Source organism: Crinia signifera, chromosome 3 (assembly GCF_055691185.1).
Source record: "Crinia signifera chromosome 3, ASM5569118v1, whole genome shotgun sequence".
In the NCBI taxonomy this organism is placed as follows: Eukaryota; Metazoa; Chordata; class Amphibia; order Anura; family Myobatrachidae; genus Crinia; species Crinia signifera.
The window spans coordinates 268,787,601-268,811,152 of NC_139219.1; the positions used below are offsets into that span (position 1 = coordinate 268,787,601).

General features: G+C 46.2%; 3 protein-coding genes across 4 annotated transcripts in view; 1 reads left to right on the plus strand and 2 right to left on the minus strand.

Annotated features, from left to right (window-relative positions):
* Positions 1 to 23,552, plus strand: part of LOC146064488 (carboxypeptidase B-like) — a 61,477-nt gene that overhangs the window by 23,029 nt on the left and 14,896 nt on the right. The window contains exons 4-6 of the mRNA XM_083178023.1: positions 20,374 to 20,479; positions 21,573 to 21,674; positions 22,953 to 23,054. Of these exons, the coding sequence (XP_083034149.1) occupies positions 20,374 to 20,479; positions 21,573 to 21,674; positions 22,953 to 23,054 (310 nt within the window). The remainder of the gene's footprint in view (positions 1 to 20,373; positions 20,480 to 21,572; positions 21,675 to 22,952; positions 23,055 to 23,552) is intronic.
* LOC146062426 (uncharacterized) lies at positions 309 to 3,655 on the minus strand. Its single transcript, XM_083174570.1, has 8 exons — positions 3,619 to 3,655; positions 3,407 to 3,490; positions 3,168 to 3,251; positions 2,971 to 3,039; positions 2,812 to 2,892; positions 2,583 to 2,726; positions 518 to 2,503; positions 309 to 407 (listed from the first exon to the last, which is right to left on the minus strand). The coding sequence occupies exons 1-7, from the start codon at positions 3,653 to 3,655 to the stop codon at positions 525 to 527; spliced, it is 2,478 nt and encodes an 825-aa protein (XP_083030696.1). The 3' UTR covers positions 309 to 407; positions 518 to 524.
* Positions 3,791 to 17,770, minus strand: LOC146064489 (uncharacterized). 2 transcript variants are annotated; one of them, XM_083178025.1, is made up of 5 exons: positions 17,463 to 17,770; positions 5,771 to 6,299; positions 5,414 to 5,491; positions 4,047 to 4,115; positions 3,791 to 3,918 (listed from the first exon to the last, which is right to left on the minus strand). In XM_083178025.1, exons 2-5 carry the CDS (start codon positions 6,282 to 6,284, stop codon positions 3,806 to 3,808), a joined length of 774 nt encoding a protein of 257 aa, XP_083034151.1. In that variant the 5' UTR covers positions 6,285 to 6,299; positions 17,463 to 17,770; the 3' UTR covers positions 3,791 to 3,805. The 2 variants fall into 2 exon arrangements, with proteins under 2 accessions (XP_083034151.1, XP_083034150.1); XM_083178024.1 differs by lacking the exon at positions 17,463 to 17,770 and adding an exon at positions 13,530 to 14,907.

Genomic DNA, 23,552 nt, shown 5'->3' on the forward strand with positions numbered 1-23,552 from the left:
TTATTGACTAAAGTTTTCAACCCTCTGCTATCTGTCCCTTACCCTACATCACTCTAACCCTGCGAAGAAAGCATGAGGCAACTTACCCTCTGCCGCAGCACTGGAAAGCCTTATGACAGCCCGTCGTCTCTTTGCAGACTGGACCCCTTGGTGCTTGACGAATCTTCAGTGTGGCAGAGGTGCAGAGCCTTCTTGGACGTTATTTCTGAAAGAAAGTGTGAGTTATTGACTAAAGTTTTCAACCCTCTGCTATCTGTCCCTTACCCTACATCACTCTAACCCTGCGAAGAAAGCATGAGGCAACTTACCCTCTGCCGCAGCACTGGAAAGCCTTATGACAGCCCGTCGTCTCTTTGCAGACTGGACCCCTTGATGCTTGATAGTGTGGCAGCCTTCTGTTGTAGTGCCTTGATGGAAAACAAAGTTATTTTCAAATGGAAATAAAATCATCATGCATAAGCATTATTCAACAGATTTATTTAACATACAAAAGTAAATAAAATATAATTAAAGTTACCTTTAGGTTAGGCTTGGTCATCTTTTTCTTTTTCAGGGTCCACCTTTGGGGCTCTGCCCTCCTGGTCCACCTTTGGGGCTCTGCCCTCCTGGTCCACCTTTGGGGCTCTGCCCTCCTGGTCCACCTTTGGGGCTCTGCCCTCCTGGTCCACCTTTGGGGCTCTGCCCTCCTGGTCCACCTTTGGGGCTCTGCCCTCCTGGTCCACCTTTGGGGCTCTGCCCTCCTGGTCCACCTTTGGGGCTCTGCCCTCCTGGTCCACCTTTGGTTCTCTGGCCTGCTTCACCACCTTTGGTTCTCTGGCCTGCTTCACCACCTTTGGTTCTTTGGCCTGCTTCACCTCCTTTGGTTCTCTGGCCTGCTTCACCTCCTTTGGTTCTCTGGCCTGCTTCACCTCCTTTGGTTCTCTGGCCTGCTTCACCTCCTTTGGTTCTCTGGCCTGCTTCACCTCCTTTGGTTCTCTGGCCTGCTTCACCTCCTTTGGTTCTCTGGCCTGCTTCACCTCCTTTGGTTCTCTGACCACCTTGACCTTTGGAGCTTTGAGCGCCTGCTCCTTCAGCTGTTCTGTCTCTTTCTTGTCATACACCACTCTCCAATGAAGCTCCTCCTGTGCTGTGCCAGCCTTTGTCCTTTTTTGTCTTCCTGCCTTGCCCTCCTTTATGGCTCTAACCACCTTTTCCTTTGTTCCTCTGACAACCTTGTGCTCCTTACTTCCTGTGGCCATATGCTGCTTCTTTAAACTTGCCCGGTTTTGTTGTTCTGTCGTCAACATGTCTGTCAGGCGCATGCTTGCCGGTGTCTCCTGTTGTGCCGTGTCTTTCTGCTCCTTCTGCTGGCCTTTGTTCTGGTTTCCTTTAACCACTCCCCAAGAATGCTCCTCCTTGGCTCCGTCAGCCTTCTCATTTGCCATTCTTGCAGCAATGACCTCCTTTGTGGATCTGAGAACCTTGTCCTTTGGTCCTTTGAACACCTGCTGCTCCTCACTTCCTGTGGCAACATGCTGCTGCTGTTCTTTTTGCCGTGCTGTAATCAGCATCTCCATCAGGCACAAGCTCGCCTGCGTTTCCTGTTGGCCCATGTCCGCCTGCTTCTTCTGCTGGGTTATGTCTGCCTCTCTCTCGCTTTGTACTCTCTCCTCATTTTCCTTCGCTGCTCTGTTCCACATTTCTTGTGTTAATCGATCAAAGTTCTCCTTCTCTGCTCTGGTACGCTCAGTCTCCTCGGCTCTGACCCGCTCCGCCTCCTTGGCTCTGGCACGCTCAGCCTCTTCGGCTCTGGCACGCTCAGCCTCCTGTTGTTCTCTTTTGAGCCGCTCCTCCGCCGCTACATCTTCCCGTACCAGATCAAGTGCTCTATCCCAAACACGGCGGTCATGTGTTAGGGACTGCATCAACTGTCCTTGTGGTCTAGCCTGCTCCATTTGATCCCGTCTTTGATGGCTTTGGTATGCCCTTTCAGCTTCCTCTTGTCGAGCATACCAACCAGGATCAATCAATGATGTTGATGGTGAAGTTTGTCGGAGTCCACGAACTTGTGCGGCTGAAGATCTTTCTTCTGTCATCAGCTGAAGGCTTGTACAGATCATGCTGCTATTGGCATTGCACTGCTGCTGCCACATAAGCATGCACTGTAGAATCTGTTCCATGTGTTGACATTGCACTGAATGGTTGGCCTGGAAGTCAGTCAGTTGTGTACTCATTTGTTGCAGAGTCACCTGTCCTTCCCTCTCTTGGTTCTGTGTTGTGGTCATGTTATCAATCTTCTGCTGCATTGTCTGTACATGTCCAGCCAGAGATACATTTGATGCCACAAGTTCATCAAAGTATCGACCAATCGATATCATTGCCTCTGTTTGTTGACTGATGGTTGCATTCATCTGATTGATGCTCTGTTCCATCTTGTCAAAACGACTTGCATTCCTTTCAGCATCTTCAGCTCTTCTTTCCTCCAATTGCCTCAAAGCCTCCAGAATGGCAGTTTGATGTGAATCTATAATACAAAAATCAGTTTAGTTTTTTATGTAATATTCATTTTTCCATCAAACATATTCACAAATTTGAATTCTAACCTTGTTGTGCAGATTCCGGTATTTTATGTGAAACATGCTGTTCCTCAAGAGTTTGGCTCTGTGTTTCAGCTTCCTGTTGCATTGTAACGTCTTGCAACGATGTTTGAAGCAGAGGGACACTTTCCATTTCCTCCATTAGTGTTGCTATAATTGAAAAATACCAAAATAATTTGATAATGTTTGTAATATTTGTAATGAAAAGGTTAATTTATTTTTGACCATGGCTTACCAGGCAGCTCACCGGTTGGTGCTGTGGTTTCTTTCTGAAATGCTCCAAAAGAAACCCTTCTCTTGACCTTTTCAACAGCAGCTGTAATATTCAAACATAAACTAATGGTACGTTTGTCATTTTTAAAGTAAAACATTTATTAAAAATCACATTCCTCACCTGTTTGTTCTGTTTTTGACGTATTCTGCGATGTTATTTCCTTTGCTGTCTTTGAATGCATTGGTGATTCTTATAAAAATAAAAAAAAAATCATTTCAGACTTTGTTAATATTTAAGTAATAACCACAAATATTTTGGCTTTCAAATGGTACTTCCTAAATGTTAGAACTACATAAATGAACAATTGCATTCCTCACTTGTGTGCGAAGTTTTTGTCTTCTTCAGCGGCGTGATCTCCTTTTCCGTCTGGCGATCTTCAGGTGTTGAATCAGCTGGTGATCCTTTTTTGGAAAAAAGGTAAACATTACTTAAACAACTATTCTATAATAAGCACTAACATTTCATCTATAATAAGCACTAATATTTCAGGTCTTTCAAATATTACTTCCTAAATGAAAATGTTAGTACTACATAAATGAACAATTGCATTCCTCACTTGTGTGTGAAGTTTTCGACTTCTTCCGCGGCGTCATCTCCTTTTCCGTCTGGCGATCTTCAGGTGTTGAATCAGCTGGTGATCCTTTTTATAAAAAAAGGTCATTACTTAAACAACTATTCTATAATAAGCACTAACATTTCAGTTCTTTCAAATATTACTTCCTAAATGAAAATGTTAGTACTACATAAATGAACAATTGCATTCCTCACTTGTGTGCGAAGTTTTAGTCTTCTTCAGCGGCGTCATCCCTTTTTCCGTCTGGCGATCTTCAGGTGTTGAATCAGCTGGTGATCCTTTTTTGGAAAAAAAGGTAACCAATACTTAAACAACTATTCTATAATAAGCACTAATATTTCAGGTCTTTCAAATATTACTTCCTAAATGAAAATGTTAGTACTACATAAATGAACAATTGCATTCCTCACTTGTGTGTGAAGTTTTCGACTTCTTCCGCGGCGTCATCTCCTTTTCCGTCTGGCGATCTTCAGGTGTTGAATCAGCTGGTGATCCTTTTTATAAAAAAAGGTCATTACTTAAACAACTATTCTATAATAAGCACTAATATTTCAGGTCTTTCAAATATTACTTCCTAAATGAAAATGTTAGTACTACATAAATGAACAATTGCATTCCTCACTTGTGTGCGAAGTTTTAGTCTTCTTCAGCGGCGTCATCTTTTCCGCCTTTGGATCCTCAAATGTGGAATCTGTTGGTGATCATTATGTAAAAAAAAGATAACCATTATACAATTGTTATTATTGCTTATTAGGTGATTCATCGCGCCCTTCACACCGTCGTAAGGGGCTGCGCCCCCTTAACCTGTGTAGTTATTTATTGCAGGGGTTCTATGGGTGGGTGTAGCTGCTTTGGGGTTGGTGTGGGAATGGAAGTGGCAGGTTTGTGGATAATGTGGGTTGTGTAGTTGCAGGCTGTGGGTTGAGCCTTGACGGTTTTGTGGTTTGGTTAGGTCCATGGCCGCATGTGGGTGGTGTAGGGGCTGTTGATGCTTGCTGGGGGATTAAGCTGTGGGGACAGTGGCAGGAGATTAGTGGGAGAGGGTGCAGGTGTAGAGGGACTGAGGGCACTGTCCAGAGATTGGCTGTGATGGGGGGGGGATGAGGAGGGCTGTTTGTTTTGGTTGGTTATGCTGCCGGGGGACTGATGACTGGGGACAGTGGCAGGATAACTAGGGAGTGCGGTGCACCGGGTCTTGTGGTTGGGCGATAGGCTGTGGAAACATTTTAGGGAGGGCAGCTGGTGATGCTGATTGGAGACTGACGGATGGTGAGACTGTCTGGGGGTGGTGGGGTGAGGCTGGTGTGAGACTGATAGCTGGGGACGCTGTCTGGAGAGCATGGTGGGCTGGTGATTCTAGAGTGGGACAAGGTGTGTGGACACTGGTGGGAGATTGTACTTGGGGGGGAATGCAGGTGTCTGATGGGTGGGGACACTGTGCTTGAGATGTGAGGGGGGGGGCATATTGGGGGCGGTGCGGCTGGCGATGGTGCTGGGAGACTGAGGGCTGTGGGCACTGTTGGAAGATTGTGTGGTGCGGGGACACTGTCCATAGATGAGGTGGTTTGCTGTGCTGGTGGCATTGCTGCGGATGTACACGGGTGAGAGATTGTTGTGTGGTGTTCAGTCTGGTGCCACCTGCGGGAGATGCGCAGGGTTGGGGGGCAACTGGGGACGCACCACTTAGGGGGTATGCGCTGCTTTTTTTACTGACCTGACTTGTGGTTCCTCAGGTTTACAGCTGCAGGGAGGGGGGGGGGGGCGGGGGGAGTGGTGCAGGCAGAGGCCAATGTGTGTATTATATCTTTGGCTACTTGTGTATGTTTATGTGTGTATAAGGCTAGGTGGGGGGTGGCGGCGTTTCATGTGTGACCCGCCCAGCGTTATAGACACTCTAAAGGATGATTGACACATGTAGCCAAATATATAAGAGATAATATTTCAGCTCTTTCAAATGGTACATCCTAAATTAGCAATGGCATTCCTCACCTGTTTGTGATTTTTTTGCCTGCTTGTGTGGCGTGGTTTCCTTTGCCGTCTTCTTTTTTGCTGCATCCTTTGTAGCACCTTAAAAAAATTATGTTAGAGTTAATATATTTGTAATTGCATTACAAGGTAGTCTACACTAAATTTAATTAAATAAGTCTGTATAAAGATTAAGTTTTACTTTCATGCCCTTGAGAAATCATGTAAAGCATATTGAATGATTTTTAACAGCAAAATGCAAGTGCATGTCTATATAATTTATGTTGCAGGCCCTCTGACTCCTTAAGCTGCAAGCTTTAAGAGTCAAACATATAGACACCCTTACATATGCATAAAAACAAACACCCAAAGAAATTATACCTTGTGCACTGGTTCCAGGCCTTTCTTCTGGGACAACCTTCAAGAACTCTTCTAGCTTCTTCTCCCAATCCTTCTTCAGCTTGTGGCCACTCTGCATCTTCAGACTGGTTGCTCTTCTGCAGTCACGCCACCTCTTCTTGCAGCTTTCCTGTGTTCGGTGGAAAATCCCCTCTCCGCTGACTGCACGTGAAACTTCATCCCATGCCGTGCTTGGCAACCTGGCTTGTGAAGTCCTTTCCTGTGGATCAAACAGCTTAACAAAGTGATGTATTACCTGAGTGATGAGGGTCTCAGTTTCTTCATCTGTGAAATTGGGTCCTCTGCCGATTGCTTCTCCAGCGTCATCTTCTTTGGCACTCTGTGATGGTTGTCTCTGCTCTGATTCTTCCTGTGAAGAGAGAGAAAGTCTACCTCTTTCTTGTTGAGCCATTGGTAAATCCAATTCTTCTCTCTGTTGCGATGCCTGCTCTTCCTCTGAGGAGAGAGAAAGCCTGCTTCTTTCTTCCTGGGACATTTCTAAAAAAATAAACTTAAGGGACAAAAGCAATGTTTTAGATTATATATAGATATTTTATGTATAGATAAACATCCATGTATATATTTATACACACACATACATATTGTTTAGGAAAAATGGTACTTGTGTACTAACACGGCGCCCATAGCATTGCATACCATTTCACATGCGATGGTATGCGATGCGACGCTATTTCGTGCTATAGTATACGATGGCATACAATTTTAAAATTGTATGCCATTGTATATGGCATACAATGCCATGCGATTATAAATTATATAAGCACCCTCACGGGTGCTTAAAATGCTTAAATGCACCCCCATGCCACCACCCCAGTATAAACGGCGGTACACGTCCTACGACCTTTTCATACCCCCACTATCCACGTGGAGTTGAGAATAGAAAGTGTGGCGAGCACAGCGACACCCGCAAGGGAACGCGGATACCTTTACAGATATCCGTGTGTCCCCTCGCGGGGTCGCTGCGCTCGTAACCCTTCGGGTTCACGTTTATACTGGGTGTGGGGGGGGGGGGGGGGGAGGGTTGGCATGGAGGTGCATTTAAGCACCCATTAGGGTGCTTATACAATGTATAATCACATGCCATCCCATTGCATGGCAAATAACGCCCGATATCGCGTTGCGTGTATGGCATGCGATGCGATAAAGACATCGTGAGACCCATTATCAGGGCGCCGTGCTATTACACAAGTACCGGAAAAATAAATCAATTCTCTATTATAGAATTAACATAACTGGTCTTTGCCATGTCACCCATCTGAATGGATTTTCCAGTCATGCTCACTGACAACACCTGTGTCCAAAAAATCCATCAATCAAAAGCAAGGCCTAATCCAGACCAATCAGCATGAGCGACTGGTGAGTGGGGATGACTGAGGAATAAGACAGGCGTCGCCATGGATGCAAAGTCAGCCATAGTGACACCTGCATTATTTTCCAGTCATGCTCACTGACAACACCTGTGTCCAAAAAATCCATCAATCAAAAGCAAGGCCTAATCCAGACCAATCAGCATGAGCGACTGGTGAGTGGGGATGACTGAGGAATAAGACAGGCGTCGCCATGGATGCAAAGTCAGCCATAGTGACACCTGCATTATTTTCCAGTCATGCTCACTGACAACACCTGTGTAAAAAAAATCCATCAATCAAAAGCAAGGCCTAATCCACACCAATCAGCATGAGCGACTGGTGAGTGGGGATGACTGAGGAATAAGACAGGCGTCGCCATGGATGCAAAGTCAGCCATAGTGACACCTGCATTATTTTCCAGTCATGCTCACTGACAACACCTGTGTAAAAAAAATCCATCAATCAAAAGCAAGGCCTAATCCACACCAATCAGCATGAGCGACTGGTGAGTGGGGATGACTGAGGAATAAGACAGGCGTCGCCATGGATGCAAAGTCAGCCATAGTGACACCTGCATTATTTTCCAGTCATGCTCACTGACAACACCTGTGTCCAAAAAAATCCATCAATCAAAAGCAAGGCCTAATCCAGACCAATCAGCATGAGCGACTGGTGAGTGGGGATGACTGAGGAATAAGACAGGCGTCGCCATGGATGCAAAGTCAGCCATAGTGACACCTGCATTATTTTCCAGTCATGCTCACTGACAACACCTGTGTAAAAAAAATCCATCAATCAAAAGCAAGGCCTAATCCACACCAATCAGCATGAGCGACTGGTGAGTGGGGATGACTGAGGAATAAGACAGGCGTCGCCATGGATGCAAAGTCAGCCATAGTGACACCTGCATTATTTTCCAGTCATGCTCACTGACAACACCTGTGTAAAAAAAATCCATCAATCAAAAGCAAGGCCTAATCCAGACCAATCAGCATGAGCGACTGGTGAGTGGGGATGACTGAGGAATAAGACAGGCGTCGCCATGGATGCAAAGTCAGCCATAGTGACACCTGCATTATTTTCCAGTCATGCTCACTGACAACACCTGTGTAAAAAAAATCCATCAATCAAAAGCAAGGCCTAATCCACACCAATCAGCATGAGCGACTGGTGAGTGGGGATGACTGAGGAATAAGACAGGCGTCGCCATGGATGCAAAGTCAGCCATAGTGACACCTGCATTATTTTCCAGTCATGCTCACTGACAACACCTGTGTAAAAAAAATCCATCAATCAAAAGCAAGGCCTAATCCACACCAATCAGCATGAGCGACTGGTGAGTGGGGATGACTGAGGAATAAGACAGGCGTCGCCATGGATGCAAAGTCAGCCATAGTGACACCTGCATTATTTTCCAGTCATGCTCACTGACAACACCTGTGTCCAAAAAAATCCATCAATCAAAAGCAAGGCCTAATCCAGACCAATCAGCATGAGCGACTGGTGAGTGGGGATGACTGAGGAATAAGACAGGCGTCGCCATGGATGCAAAGTCAGCCATAGTGACACCTGCATTATTTTCCAGTCATGCTCACTGACAACACCTGTGTCCAAAAAAATCCATCAATCAAAAGCAAGGCCTAATCCAGACCAATCAGCATGAGCGACTGGTGAGTGGGGATGACTGAGGAATAAGACAGGCGTCGCCATGGATGCAAAGTCAGCCATAGTGACACCTGCATTATTTTCCAGTCATGCTCACTGACAACACCTGTGTAAAAAAAATCCATCAATCAAAAGCAAGGCCTAATCCACACCAATCAGCATGAGCGACTGGTGAGTGGGGATGACTGAGGAATAAGACAGGCGTCGCCATGGATGCAAAGTCAGCCATAGTGACACCTGCATTATTTTCCAGTCATGCTCACTGACAACACCTGTGTAAAAAAAATCCATCAATCAAAAGCAAGGCCTAATCCAGACCAATCAGCATGAGCGACTGGTGAGTGGGGATGACTGAGGAATAAGACAGGCGTCGCCATGGATGCAAAGTCAGCCATAGTGACACCTGCATTATTTTCCAGTCATGCTCACTGACAACACCTGTGTAAAAAAAATCCATCAATCAAAAGCAAGGCCTAATCCAGACCAATCAGCATGAGCGACTGGTGAGTGGGGATGACTGAGGAATAAGACAGGCGTCGCCATGGATGCAAAGTCAGCCATAGTGACACCTGCATTATTTTCCAGTCATGCTCACTGACAACACCTGTGTCCAAAAAAATCCATCAATCAAAAGCAAGGCCTAATCCAGACCAATCAGCATGAGCGACTGGTGAGTGGGGATGACTGAGGAATAAGACAGGCGTCGCCATGGATGCAAAGTCAGCCATAGTGACACCTGCATTATTTTCCAGTCATGCTCACTGACAACACCTGTGTAAAAAAAATCCATCAATCAAAAGCAAGGCCTAATCCACACCAATCAGCATGAGCGACTGGTGAGTGGGGATGACTGAGGAATAAGACAGGCGTCGCCATGGATGCAAAGTCAGCCATAGTGACACCTGCATTATTTTCCAGTCATGCTCACTGACAACACCTGTGTAAAAAAAATCCATCAATCAAAAGCAAGGCCTAATCCACACCAATCAGCATGAGCGACTGGTGAGTGGGGATGACTGAGGAATAAGACAGGCGTCGCCATGGATGCAAAGTCAGCCATAGTGACACCTGCATTATTTTCCAGTCATGCTCACTGACAACACCTGTGTAAAAAAAATCCATCAATCAAAAGCAAGGCCTAATCCACACCAATCAGCATGAGCGACTGGTGAGTGGGGATGACTGAGGAATAAGACAGGCGTCGCCATGGATGCAAAGTCAGCCATAGTGACACCTGCATTATTTTCCAGTCATGCTCACTGACAACACCTGTGTCCAAAAAAATCCATCAATCAAAAGCAAGGCCTAATCCAGACCAATCAGCATGAGCGACTGGTGAGTGGGGATGACTGAGGAATAAGACAGGCGTCGCCATGGATGCAAAGTCAGCCATAGTGACACCTGCATTATTTTCCAGTCATGCTCACTGACAACACCTGTGTAAAAAAAATCCATCAATCAAAAGCAAGGCCTAATCCACACCAATCAGCATGAGCGACTGGTGAGTGGGGATGACTGAGGAATAAGACAGGCGTCGCCATGGATGCAAAGTCAGCCATAGTGACACCTGCATTATTTTCCAGTCATGCTCACTGACAACACCTGTGTAAAAAAAATCCATCAATCAAAAGCAAGGCCTAATCCAGACCAATCAGCATGAGCGACTGGTGAGTGGGGATGACTGAGGAATAAGACAGGCGTCGCCATGGATGCAAAGTCAGCCATAGTGACACCTGCATTATTTTCCAGTCATGCTCACTGACAACACCTGTGTAAAAAAAATCCATCAATCAAAAGCAAGGCCTAATCCACACCAATCAGCATGAGCGACTGGTGAGTGGGGATGACTGAGGAATAAGACAGGCGTCGCCATGGATGCAAAGTCAGCCATAGTGACACCTGCATTATTTTCCAGTCATGCTCACTGACAACACCTGTGTAAAAAAAATCCATCAATCAAAAGCAAGGCCTAATCCACACCAATCAGCATGAGCGACTGGTGAGTGGGGATGACTGAGGAATAAGACAGGCGTCGCCATGGATGCAAAGTCAGCCATAGTGACACCTGCATTATTTTCCAGTCATGCTCACTGACAACACCTGTGTCCAAAAAAATCCATCAATCAAAAGCAAGGCCTAATCCAGACCAATCAGCATGAGCGACTGGTGAGTGGGGATGACTGAGGAATAAGACAGGCGTCGCCATGGATGCAAAGTCAGCCATAGTGACACCTGCATTATTTTCCAGTCATGCTCACTGACAACACCTGTGTCCAAAAAAATCCATCAATCAAAAGCAAGGCCTAATCCAGACCAATCAGCATGAGCGACTGGTGAGTGGGGATGACTGAGGAATAAGACAGGCGTCGCCATGGATGCAAAGTCAGCCATAGTGACACCTGCATTATTTTCCAGTCATGCTCACTGACAACACCTGTGTAAAAAAAATCCATCAATCAAAAGCAAGGCCTAATCCACACCAATCAGCATGAGCGACTGGTGAGTGGGGATGACTGAGGAATAAGACAGGCGTCGCCATGGATGCAAAGTCAGCCATAGTGACACCTGCATTATTTTCCAGTCATGCTCACTGACAACACCTGTGTAAAAAAAATCCATCAATCAAAAGCAAGGCCTAATCCAGACCAATCAGCATGAGCGACTGGTGAGTGGGGATGACTGAGGAATAAGACAGGCGTCGCCATGGATGCAAAGTCAGCCATAGTGACACCTGCATTATTTTCCAGTCATGCTCACTGACAACACCTGTGTAAAAAAAATCCATCAATCAAAAGCAAGGCCTAATCCAGACCAATCAGCATGAGCGACTGGTGAGTGGGGATGACTGAGGAATAAGACAGGCGTCGCCATGGATGCAAAGTCAGCCATAGTGACACCTGCATTATTTTCCAGTCATGCTCACTGACAACACCTGTGTCCAAAAAAATCCATCAATCAAAAGCAAGGCCTAATCCAGACCAATCAGCATGAGCGACTGGTGAGTGGGGATGACTGAGGAATAAGACAGGCGTCGCCATGGATGCAAAGTCAGCCATAGTGACACCTGCATTATTTTCCAGTCATGCTCACTGACAACACCTGTGTAAAAAAAATCCATCAATCAAAAGCAAGGCCTAATCCACACCAATCAGCATGAGCGACTGGTGAGTGGGGATGACTGAGGAATAAGACAGGCGTCGCCATGGATGCAAAGTCAGCCATAGTGACACCTGCATTATTTTCCAGTCATGCTCACTGACAACACCTGTGTAAAAAAAATCCATCAATCAAAAGCAAGGCCTAATCCACACCAATCAGCATGAGCGACTGGTGAGTGGGGATGACTGAGGAATAAGACAGGCGTCGCCATGGATGCAAAGTCAGCCATAGTGACACCTGCATTATTTTCCAGTCATGCTCACTGACAACACCTGTGTAAAAAAAATCCATCAATCAAAAGCAAGGCCTAATCCACACCAATCAGCATGAGCGACTGGTGAGTGGGGATGACTGAGGAATAAGACAGGCGTCGCCATGGATGCAAAGTCAGCCATAGTGACACCTGCATTATTTTCCAGTCATGCTCACTGACAACACCTGTGTCCAAAAAAATCCATCAATCAAAAGCAAGGCCTAATCCAGACCAATCAGCATGAGCGACTGGTGAGTGGGGATGACTGAGGAATAAGACAGGCGTCGCCATGGATGCAAAGTCAGCCATAGTGACACCTGCATTATTTTCCAGTCATGCTCACTGACAACACCTGTGTAAAAAAAATCCATCAATCAAAAGCAAGGCCTAATCCACACCAATCAGCATGAGCGACTGGTGAGTGGGGATGACTGAGGAATAAGACAGGCGTCGCCATGGATGCAAAGTCAGCCATAGTGACACCTGCATTATTTTCCAGTCATGCTCACTGACAACACCTGTGTAAAAAAAATCCATCAATCAAAAGCAAGGCCTAATCCACACCAATCAGCATGAGCGACTGGTGAGTGGGGATGACTGAGGAATAAGACAGGCGTCGCCATGGATGCAAAGTCAGCCATAGTGACACCTGCATTATTTTCCAGTCATGCTCACTGACAACACCTGTGTAAAAAAAATCCATCAATCAAAAGCAAGGCCTAATCCACACCAATCAGCATGAGCGACTGGTGAGTGGGGATGACTGAGGAATAAGACAGGCGTCGCCATGGATGCAAAGTCAGCCATAGTGACACCTGCATTATTTTCCAGTCATGCTCACTGACAACACCTGTTTTAAAGCAGGACACATTAAACAGTACATATAAAAAGTTAGGACTAAATTGAAAGACATAAAGCAAGACATTTACCTAACGGTACTATATAGTCTGTATATAAAAATTCATACTAAGTGTGTAGAGGATGCTGGGGTTAGTGTGTGAGAGTGTAATGAGGGCAGACCCGGAGATTAAGCCTGTGGTGTAGGGGAGCAGTTTGATTAAGTATGGGGGGTGCGGGTGTAAGGCGGGTCCGGGAGAATACCCTGTGGTGTTATGAGGGTGGCCGGTGGTAGGGAGGTGGGACCGGGAGAATACCCTCTGGTGGTGTGGGGGGCAGGGGGAACAGAGGTTGGTGTAATGGAGATAATTGTAAAAGGTGAAGCGGAGTGGGGGGGGGGGGACTAGATACAGCACAGTGTCTATGGGTGGAGAGGAGGAGGGAGTTCTGCGCTTACAGTGAAGAAGAGAAATTCCACAGGTTCCGGTCCAATGGGTCTCCTGCTCTGCCGGTGGGTCTCCTCCTCTGCGCCTTACGGTCACTCCTTCCAGGCGTCGTCAGAACACTACTCGGCTCAGCAAAGCTCTCCTGCCGGTGATTGTAATCCAAAAGCCAATAACGAGAAGCCAGCCAAACTTACGCAGCAAGGCAGCAATCTCTAGCAAATGGCGCCTAAGCAAGGGAGGGGACAGTTTTTATTGTGTAAAAGAGCGGCAAAACATAGCTCCTCCTTCAAAATAACATTGCTATGGTTTCATTGGACAGCTTAGTGGCAACACAATACATAGAGGGCATCCTGATTTGTTCATTTAAATGATGCCTTTGGAGCGCATATCTGAATGGTGGAATATTGGCGCGAAGAAACTGTGATGTTTGTTAGTTTGTTTATGAAGTGCTGCCAGAACCATTACGTTTTAAAGTTAAAAAGGTTACACACACCTGCCAACTGCCAAATAAATCACATATGACACAGTACATGATGGGAGGCGGAGCGTCAGCGCTAGCATAGCGCAGCACACTGCCAGGCCATTATGGGACCTGTAGTACCACAATTAAAAACAGTGTCCATAAAACCTCTAACAGTGTTTTGTTGGGGTTATAAACATTAACTGCGGGTTGACTAGTTGGAGGTTTAGGGGAGTGTGGATTTAGTCGGGTATAGGGGTGCTTTGGGGTGCCGTATTTTAGGGGTACAGCTAGTGAGATGGAGGGATCCCAGGGGTGCAGACTGTGATGGGTGAGTGTGTAGCGGGTGTGTTTGCAGCGCTGCACAGTGACAGGTCATTCTGGCACTTGTAGTGCCACAGTCATGATAGGCCCCGGCAATGCGCTAGCGTAGAGCTGGGCGTCTACATGTACAAGAGATGCAGTGTGACTTTGGGGAGTGTGGATTAAGTCGGGTATAGGGGTGCTTTGGGGTGCCGTATTTTAGGGGTACAGCTAGTGAGATGGAGGGATCCCAGGGGTGCAGACTGTGATGGGTGAGTGTGTAGCGGGTGTGTTTGCAGCGCTGCACAGTGACAGGTCATTCTGGCACTTGTAGTGCCACAGTCCTGTTAGGCGCCGGCAATGCGCTAGAGTGGAGGTAGGCGACTGATTGTAGGCGGGAGGCAGTGTGACTGAATGGGGAGGTTTGGGGAGTCTGCATTTAGCCGGCAATGGGGGTGCCGTATTTTAGGGGTGCAACGAGGGAGATGGAGGGATAACAGGGGTGGAGGCCTTCCTGGGTGAGGGTTTAATGGGCGTGTGCGGCGCTGAAGAGTGGCAGGTCATTCTGACACTTGTGGTGCCACAGTGATGATAGGCGCCGGCAATGCGCTAGAGTGGAGGTAGGCGACTGAATGTAGGCGGGAGGCTGTGTGACTGTATGGGGAGGCTTGGAAAGTCTGCATTTAGGCGGCAATGGGGGTGCCGTATTTTATGGGTGCAGCGAGGGAGATGGAGGGATCCCGGGGGTGGAGCCCTTCATGGATGGGGGTGTGCGGCGCTGAGCAGTGCCAGGTCGTTGTGGCACTTGTGGTGCCAGCAGGGCCGGTGTGAGTCATGTTAGGCACCAAAGTAGGGAAGTATGCCTCTAGGGAAAGTGTGGGGGAGGTCTCACATGTTGCACAGCAGCCATCTGCATTAAGTACAAGAGGGATGCTCACGGACATGCTAGTATTTTGGAAAGTCCGACTTTAGCGCCCCACGAGATCGCGGCACCCTAGGCAGCTGCCTACTGGGCGCGGCAGTCATGATAGGCGCCGGCAATGCGCTAGAGTGGAGGTAGGCGACTGATTGTAGGCGGGAGGCAGTGTGACTGAATGGGGAGGCTTGGGGAGTCTGCATTTAGCCGGCAATGGGGGTGCCGTATTTTAGGGGTGCAACGAGGGAGATGGAGGGATAACAGGGGTGGAGGCCTTCCTGGGTGAGGGTTTAATGGGCGTGTGCGGCGCTGAAGAGTGGCAGGTCATTCTGACACTTGTGGTGCCACAGTGATGATAGGCGCCGGCAATGCGCTAGAGTGGAGGTAGGCGACTGAATGTAGGCGGGAGGCTGTGTGACTGTATGGGGAGGCTTGGAAAGTCTGCATTTAGGCGGCAATGGGGGTGCCGTATTTTATGGGTGCAGCGAGGGAGATGGAGGGATCCCGGGGGTGGAGCCCTTCATGGATGGGGGTGTGCGGCGCTGAGCAGTGCCAGGTCGTTGTGGCACTTGTGGTGCCAGCAGGGCCGGTGTGAGTCATGTTAGGCACCAAAGTAGGGAAGTATGCCTCTAGGGAAAGTGTGGGGGAGGTCTCACATGTTGCACAGCAGCCATCTGCATTAAGTACAAGAGGGATGCTCACGGACATGCTAGTATTTTGGAAAGTCCGACTTTAGCGCCCCACGAGATCGCGGCACCCTAGGCAGCTGCCTACTGGGCGCGGCAGTCATGATAGGCGCCGGCAATGCGCTAGAGTGGAGGTAGGCGACCGAATGTAGGCGGGAGGCAGTGTGACTGAATGGGGAGGCTTGGGAAGTCTGCATTTAGCCGGCAATGGGGGTGCCGTATTTTAGGGGTGCAGCTAGGGAGATGGAGGGATCCCAGGGGTGGAGCCCTTACTGGGTGAGGGTTTAATGGGCGTGTGCGGCGCAGAAGAGTGGCAGGTCATTCTGGCACTTGTGGTGCCACAGTGATGATATGCCCCGGCAATACGCTAGAGTGGAGCTAGGCGACTGAATGTAGGCGGGAGGCTGCGTGACTGTATGGGGAGGCTTGGGGAGTCTGCATTTAGCCGGGAACGGGGGTTGCCGTATTTTATGGGTGCAGCAAGGGAGAAGGAGGGATCCCGGGGGTGGAGACCTTCATGGGTGATGGTTTATTGGGGGTGTTGGGCGCTGAACAGTGGCAAGTCATTCTGGCACTTCTGGTGCCACGGTCAGAATACTGCTGCTCAACGTGGTGTACATGTTGACTGACTGATGGGTGACTAGGGGGATATTGCGGCGTTTAGATTTTGACAAATATAGGGGGACTTAGGGGTGGTGCAGCGTAGAAAGATATCAAACTATTAACGGTGGACCTTGAGTAAGGCAAGCGAAATGCGCTCTGATTATAAACAGTCGACCTTGCGTTTGCCGACCAAATAGCAGTCGACCAATTAATTTTCGACCTAGTACTTGTCGATGTAAAAGCGGTCGACCAAATTAGGTTCGATCTTTTACTTATCGACCTTGTCACGGTCGACCTATATACAGTTCGACCTAATAGCTGTCGTCCAATTAAGTTTCGACCTTGTACTTGTAGATGTAAAAGCGGACGACCATTAAAGGTTCGATCTTGTATTTTTCGACCTTGAACTGGTCGTCCTATTTTTAGTTCGACCTAACAACGGTCGACCTAATTAATATCGACATAGTACTGGTCGAACTAATAGAGTTCGACCTATGGTTAGTTCGCCCTCAAACAGTTCGACCTATATACTGGCAGACCTAATAGCGGTCTACCTTTATTCATTTCGACCTTGCATATTTCGACCTAACTATGTTCGACCTACTGCTACTGTCTGTCCATAAATTTTCGATAACACCGTACTGTCGGACTCACGGTTTCGACCTAAATACCGTCGATGTTATTCGCGTCGACCGTATGATCCCATTCCGACAGAACAGTGTTAGGCTATACACACACAGTGCCAGTGTATTCACACACAATGACATGGGTCAGTACCTGACTACACACACACACACACACACACACACACTGCCAGCTGTAATAGATACACACATAGGTCACCTACATACACACATTACAGTCAGTGCCAAGCTAAATAAGTAAACACAAAAAGAAACATCACATTACAGAGCTGCCTACACACAGGACCAGCCAGTATGGAGCTTCTGTCTGTGGCAGAACAACATGAACTAACCTGGGACGGAGCACTAGTCCTGCACCTCCCCCAGCCTCTCCTCCGAGCTCTCAGCTGGCAGGTCTGTCAGTCTCCACACAGCTGCTTTCTGTGCAGGTCCCCGTCTCTCCCCCTCCTCTCTGCCTCCAGCGTGCAGCTCCTAGTTGAGGTGGTGAGGGGAAGAGGCCAGAGGGGCGGGCTTCACTGCTGCTGCTCGTAGTCTCCCTGCTTACAATGCTGACTGCAAGCAGGCTCTCCCGTGCGGCTCTCATCATGCTATGTTGCGTAGTAGTTCCAAGCCCCGCCCACATCGCGCCGGACTAGCGCATGCGCAGTCTGTTTTTTTTTCAGCTCGGCATTGAAATTCCGGGGGATTGGGGGGGCTTTGCGGGGGACCAGGAGAATAGTGGCTGAAGCGGGAGCCTCCCGCAAAATGCGGGAGTGTCGGCAAGTATGTAGTGTGGTGCACAGTGATTGTTTACAACATGCCCTGATAGTGCACAGTGATTGTTTAGAACATACCCTGATAGTGTGGTGCACAGCAATTGTTTACAACATGCCCTGCTAGCGAGGTGCACAGCAAATGTTTACAACATGCCATTATAGCGTGGTGCACAGCAATTGTTTACAACATGCCCTGATAGTGTGGTACAGAACGATTGTTTACAACATGGTCTAATAGTGTGGTGCACAGCGATTATTTACAAAGCCAATCGATTATGTAAAGTACTTTGAGATCAACAGCAGCTGTCAAGGGAAACATTAATTCCTGAGAGTGTACCATGTAAATTAGTTTTGTTAAATAATATCCACATAGGAAAATGACAAGTTTTGTTCTTGTTTGACATAAATATTTTAGAACATTTAATATTTGCATTCAAAATAATTATTTATTACAAAACAGCGTTTTCAATAAATATGGCAGGGGATGTATCAATCAGCATAATGTATATAGATGTTGACCAGGGAAGAAGTTATCCACAAAATAGTAACCAATCAGCTTGAAGGTACAGTATCATTAATCAAGTTCATTCTCTAAAATTATATGTAGAAGATGATTGGTACACTTCTCCACTATTTACACTACTTGATACCTCTTCCCCTATGTCTGTTGAAGTAAGGCTTTCAGATGTAAAGAAAACAAAGTAGTACACCAACAAAAATCTAGAAGAGCCCATAGAGACAGGACACCTTCTATTCCACCCTCATAGGACATACCAACATGCAAGGGGTCACACCTTCTCACCTTCTCCCCCTCCCCCCCCCCCCATCCTCTCCATATCGTACTTTGTGCCAGCAAGGCGCCAACTTCTTTCGAGTGATATTTGGGAAGATGGGGCTTTATAAGAGAGCAAAGGCTCCACAGAGGAGGAGGGACTAGCTGGGGGGCACAAAGCACAGATGTGTCCATAGTCATCTATCCCGGTCGCATATACGGGTGAATTGCAATTGCAACTTGCCAGTCCCAAGTGCAATCCCTTGGTGGGAGTGTATGCATCCATGCAATTATCTGGACCATGTGTACATGCCCACATTTGCTGCACCTAGAGGGTTAGATGAGCTGCGACCCATCTGTAAGTATACTCTGGGTATGCAGTGTTGGGTCTGCTTGAATCAGTGCCATATGTAAAATATCCTGCATCTATTATAAGAATGCTTGTGCTACCGCTCCTTATAATAAGGCTTTGACAAATCATTATGATATAAGGGGTGTGACTGAGCAGGCCATTAGAAGACTATTTGCGTGCGTAGTCAGTTTCTCCAGTAAAGTCGCTTAGGGGTAGCGGTGGATGGGAGGATGGTGCCAGAGCTCCAACCATCTCCTCTGTAATCATTGATGGTGGACCCCCATGTGAGATCTGGGTCAGAAGTAGAAAGAAAAAAGTAATAATGCCACTGTATAGGTCATTGGTACAACCTCATCTAGAGTACTGTGTTCAGTCCTGGAGGCCATGCGCCAGATGCACTAAGCTTCAAAAGTGATAAAATGGAGAGTGATAAACCACCAAACAATAAGCTCCTACCTGTCATGTCACAGACCATGTTTGAAAAATATCAGGCAGGAGCTGATTGGCTGGCTGTTTATCACTCTCCATTTTATCACTTTTGAAGCTTAGTGCATCTGGCCCCATATCTCCAGAAGGATATAAATACATTAGAGACTGTACAATGGCAACTAAAATGGTGCATGGCCTACATCACAAAACGTACCAGGAAAGACTAAAATATCTTAATATGTATACTTTAGAGCAGAGAAAGGAAAGGGAGGACATGATAGAAACTTCAAATATATCAAGGGTTTTAGCAAGGTACAGGTGGGAGACATTATTTACAGGAAGAACACGAGGACATGCACTGAAACTAGAGGGAGGAAGATTCAGGGGAAATTTGAGGAAGAATTACTTCACAGAAAGAGTAGTAGATAAGTTGAATAGCCTCCCATAAGAGGTGGTAGAGGCAAATACAGTAGAACAAGTTAAACATGCTTGGGATAGGCATATTGATATCCTTACAAAGAAATAAGGATCAAATATGGTTTGAGGTAACATGTTTAAAAAAGGGGAAGACTAGATGTCGTCTGCTGTCAAATTCTATGTTTCTATGTCCCGAACTTTCAACCACAAACCTTTCTTTGACCCTGAAGTATCAGGAAAAACGTTAAATAAAACCTTTTGTGCCAAGTAACTGTTTTTCTGCTATGAAACATAGATTTGGAAGAATCAGATGTAACAGTGACATAGGTAGAGGCGTCCGGACTCTAGGGAAAATCTGAGCCAATATTCCCCATTTGTACATGTTGGATATCATTCTATACTCAACATAATGAGGGTTAAAGTTAATAAATATATTACAGTATGTAAAAGATTGCAAACATTGCAAATATGTGCCATGAGAAGATATGACACATCATATGTGTTCTTTTTTCATTTAGAGTTTTGTTCCACAATCTTCAGGAAGTAATTGAAGCACAACTGGACAATAGGAAGGTCCGGAACATTAAGAAGTTCAGTTATTCTAAGTACAATGATTGGGAGACGGTAAGAAGGCGGTAGCTTAATAATAGATACATGATTACTATTTATACAGTACAATAAGCCTAATTCAGGCAAAGTGGCTACAGCTGATATTTCCTTTTGTATTGATGTTCTGTATCCAAGGCTGCATCCATGAACACTCACATCTTTAAAGATTTAGGGGGGTATTCAATGTCAGAGGCACGGCTGTCGAGGTAGCGCGACAGCCGTGCCCCTGTCCCGTTCTCAGTCAGCTCGCCTGGAGCTCGGCAGTCGGGATTCAATGTCCCGGCCGCCGAGCGGCAAGAAGGGGGCGTGGCCGCGAGTTGATGACGGAAATAGACGAGCTCCGGCCGGGAGCTCGCCTATTTCCGGCTTTTCTCGGCAGAACGAGCCCGACAGCTTGTGCTGTCGGGCTCGTTCTGCGGAGAAACCCTGTTCAATGCTGTCGGGGAAGACAGCATTGAATAGGGCCCCACAGCCATCTCCCCGTCGAGAGATGGCTGCGGGAGGTCGACAAAGATTGAATACCCCCCTTAAAGTCACATGTAAGTCAGGCAGATCTCCAATTGGGAGTAAATGGGTGTAACTCGCTGATCTGTGTAGCTCTCTATTATTCCTATTTATTACAATAAACCCTTAGGAGCACCGTGCCTCTTTCTCAGCACATCAATTATTGGTTAACCAGAGAGATGCCCTCAAGTAATCAGGTTTATTTATTTTCATTATTTTAATGACACGGTCAGTGGTTTTGGATACATCTGGATTAAAATCATGGTGGATTAAAATCACAGATTTAAAATATAAAGGATTGCAGAGATTAAGTGGACAGAAATAAAGTACTAGCCAATCAGCTCCTAACTGTCATTTTACAAACACAGCCTGTACCATGACAGTTCGAAACTGATTAACTGGTACATTATCTGCATTCACTTTATGTTTCTCCAAAGCTTAGTACATAGACCCCATATACTTTAGTGTGTACTATGATATAACAGTGCTAGATGATAAGATTCACTTTATGTTTCTGCAAAGCTTAGTACATAGACCCCATATACTTTAGTGTGTACTATGATATAACAGTGCTAGATGATAACATTCAAATTTATGTTTTCAGATTGCGGAGTGGACATGCAAAGTAGCTTCTAACCACCCAAATCTTGTCAATCGCCTTGAAATTGGAAATACTTATGAAGGCCGTCCAATGTATGTTCTAAAGGTGTGGTGGAGATAACTAAGCATGTTCTTGTTAAAAGTTAACCGTTGATCCAAAATGAAAAAAAAGCATAATTTGCTGTATTAAATAAAAAATGTAAAGACTGAACACCTTGAAAATAAGATTCTGTATGGTAAATAGAGAACAAACAATGGAACTGTTATAAAACAGTAAGCTTTACAAGCACAATTAACTAGTACCATCACAGAAACGAAATACAATTTCTAATATAAATACTTTTTTATTTAATATTATATTACAAAAATTCAACAGAAAAATAAAAGACACAGTATAGGTTTAACAAATTAAGATATCCACTTTAACAGCCCTGTATGTGGAATATCTCACAACCAGGGGGATTTCCTCATCAGGAACTCCCCCTGGTTTTGAGAGATCCAGATACAGTGCTGGTTAAGTGGATATCTTAATTTGTTTTATCTATATGTTGGATTGTTGAAGGGAGGAGAAACCCTAATAGCTATCTGCCAAATAAGCTGCCTTCTTACGCACAACTATTCTATCTTCACACTTTTGATTATCACAGTATAGGTTTAGTGTTTTCTCTTGTGATCTGTGTTCTCCTTTATGATGCAAATAGATATATGGAAGAATGACAGAGCTATGTAAAAAATTACAAAAAAAAACTTTTTTTTGTTGGTAACAATTAAAAAAAAAAAAAATCCCACCTGCAAAATATTAAAATGTATGCGAGGACATTTAACATTAGTCTTAACATTGCTTCAGTCACAGATTTTAAATACAAAATATTCATTTCTACAATGGAAAAAAATCAAAAGATTTATTGGGCTCCAAAATAATTATACAAACATGGTGTTTGGGTGTAGGAAAATGTCAAATAATGCATACCCTCCAACTGTACCTTTTTTTGTTGGTACAGTACCTTTTTTGGAGGGCCTGTACCAGCCAAAAAGAGTTTTGTACCAATTTTGGGGGTTTGAAAATATAGGAAAGGGGGCATAATCACACACCCTTTACACGTGGCCACACACCCTTTCCTATTGATACCAGTTTCTGCCCTTCAGATGTTGGAGGGTAGGATGATGGAATCTAAAAAGTAAATCACTCGTATCATTAAATTGCATGATTGTGTCTTGTGGATAACACTAGTGATAGTAAACAATTGTTACTGCAGTAGATCTGTCCCTTTGCCTCTGGCTAGGCCCACTAGTGAGTGTGATCATCTGTAGTTTCCTGCTAGAAGAGTATTCACAAGAACATCTGTACCATGTGATAACACTTTGCTTTTATAACACTTGAAAGGTTGGGAAGCAAAGCTCTGCGGGGACGGCCATCTTTATGGAATGTGGTGTCCATGCCAGAGAATGGATATCACCAGCCTTCTGCCAATGGTTCGTCAGAGAGGTCAGTAATCATTGAAAACACAATCACTAAAGGCATTATTAGGAATTTCGCATGCAATCCCAGGAAGTGCTGCTATATGCTGTCCAATCCGACAGATCCTACTGTACATGCAGCACTTACACATCAGATCTAAAACACACGCGATTTACCCGGTTCCTCGTCCCACTGCTTCGGAATTGGGCAAAGTCGCAAAGTGCCCCCTGCTCCCCGTCACACACTCCCTGCTGCCCATCACACACCCCCTGCATCAGTCACCCCACTCTATGCCCCCTGCTCCCCATCACACACTCCCTGCTACCCAACACACACCCCCTGCCTCAGCCACCCTACTCTATGCCCCCTGCACCCAATTACACACCCCCTGCCTCAGCCACCCCACTATATTCCCCCTGCTCCTCATCACACACCCCCCTGCCCCAGCCACCCCACTCTATGCCCCGTGCTCCCCATCACACACTGCCTGCTACCCATTACACACCTCCTACCCCAGCCACCCCA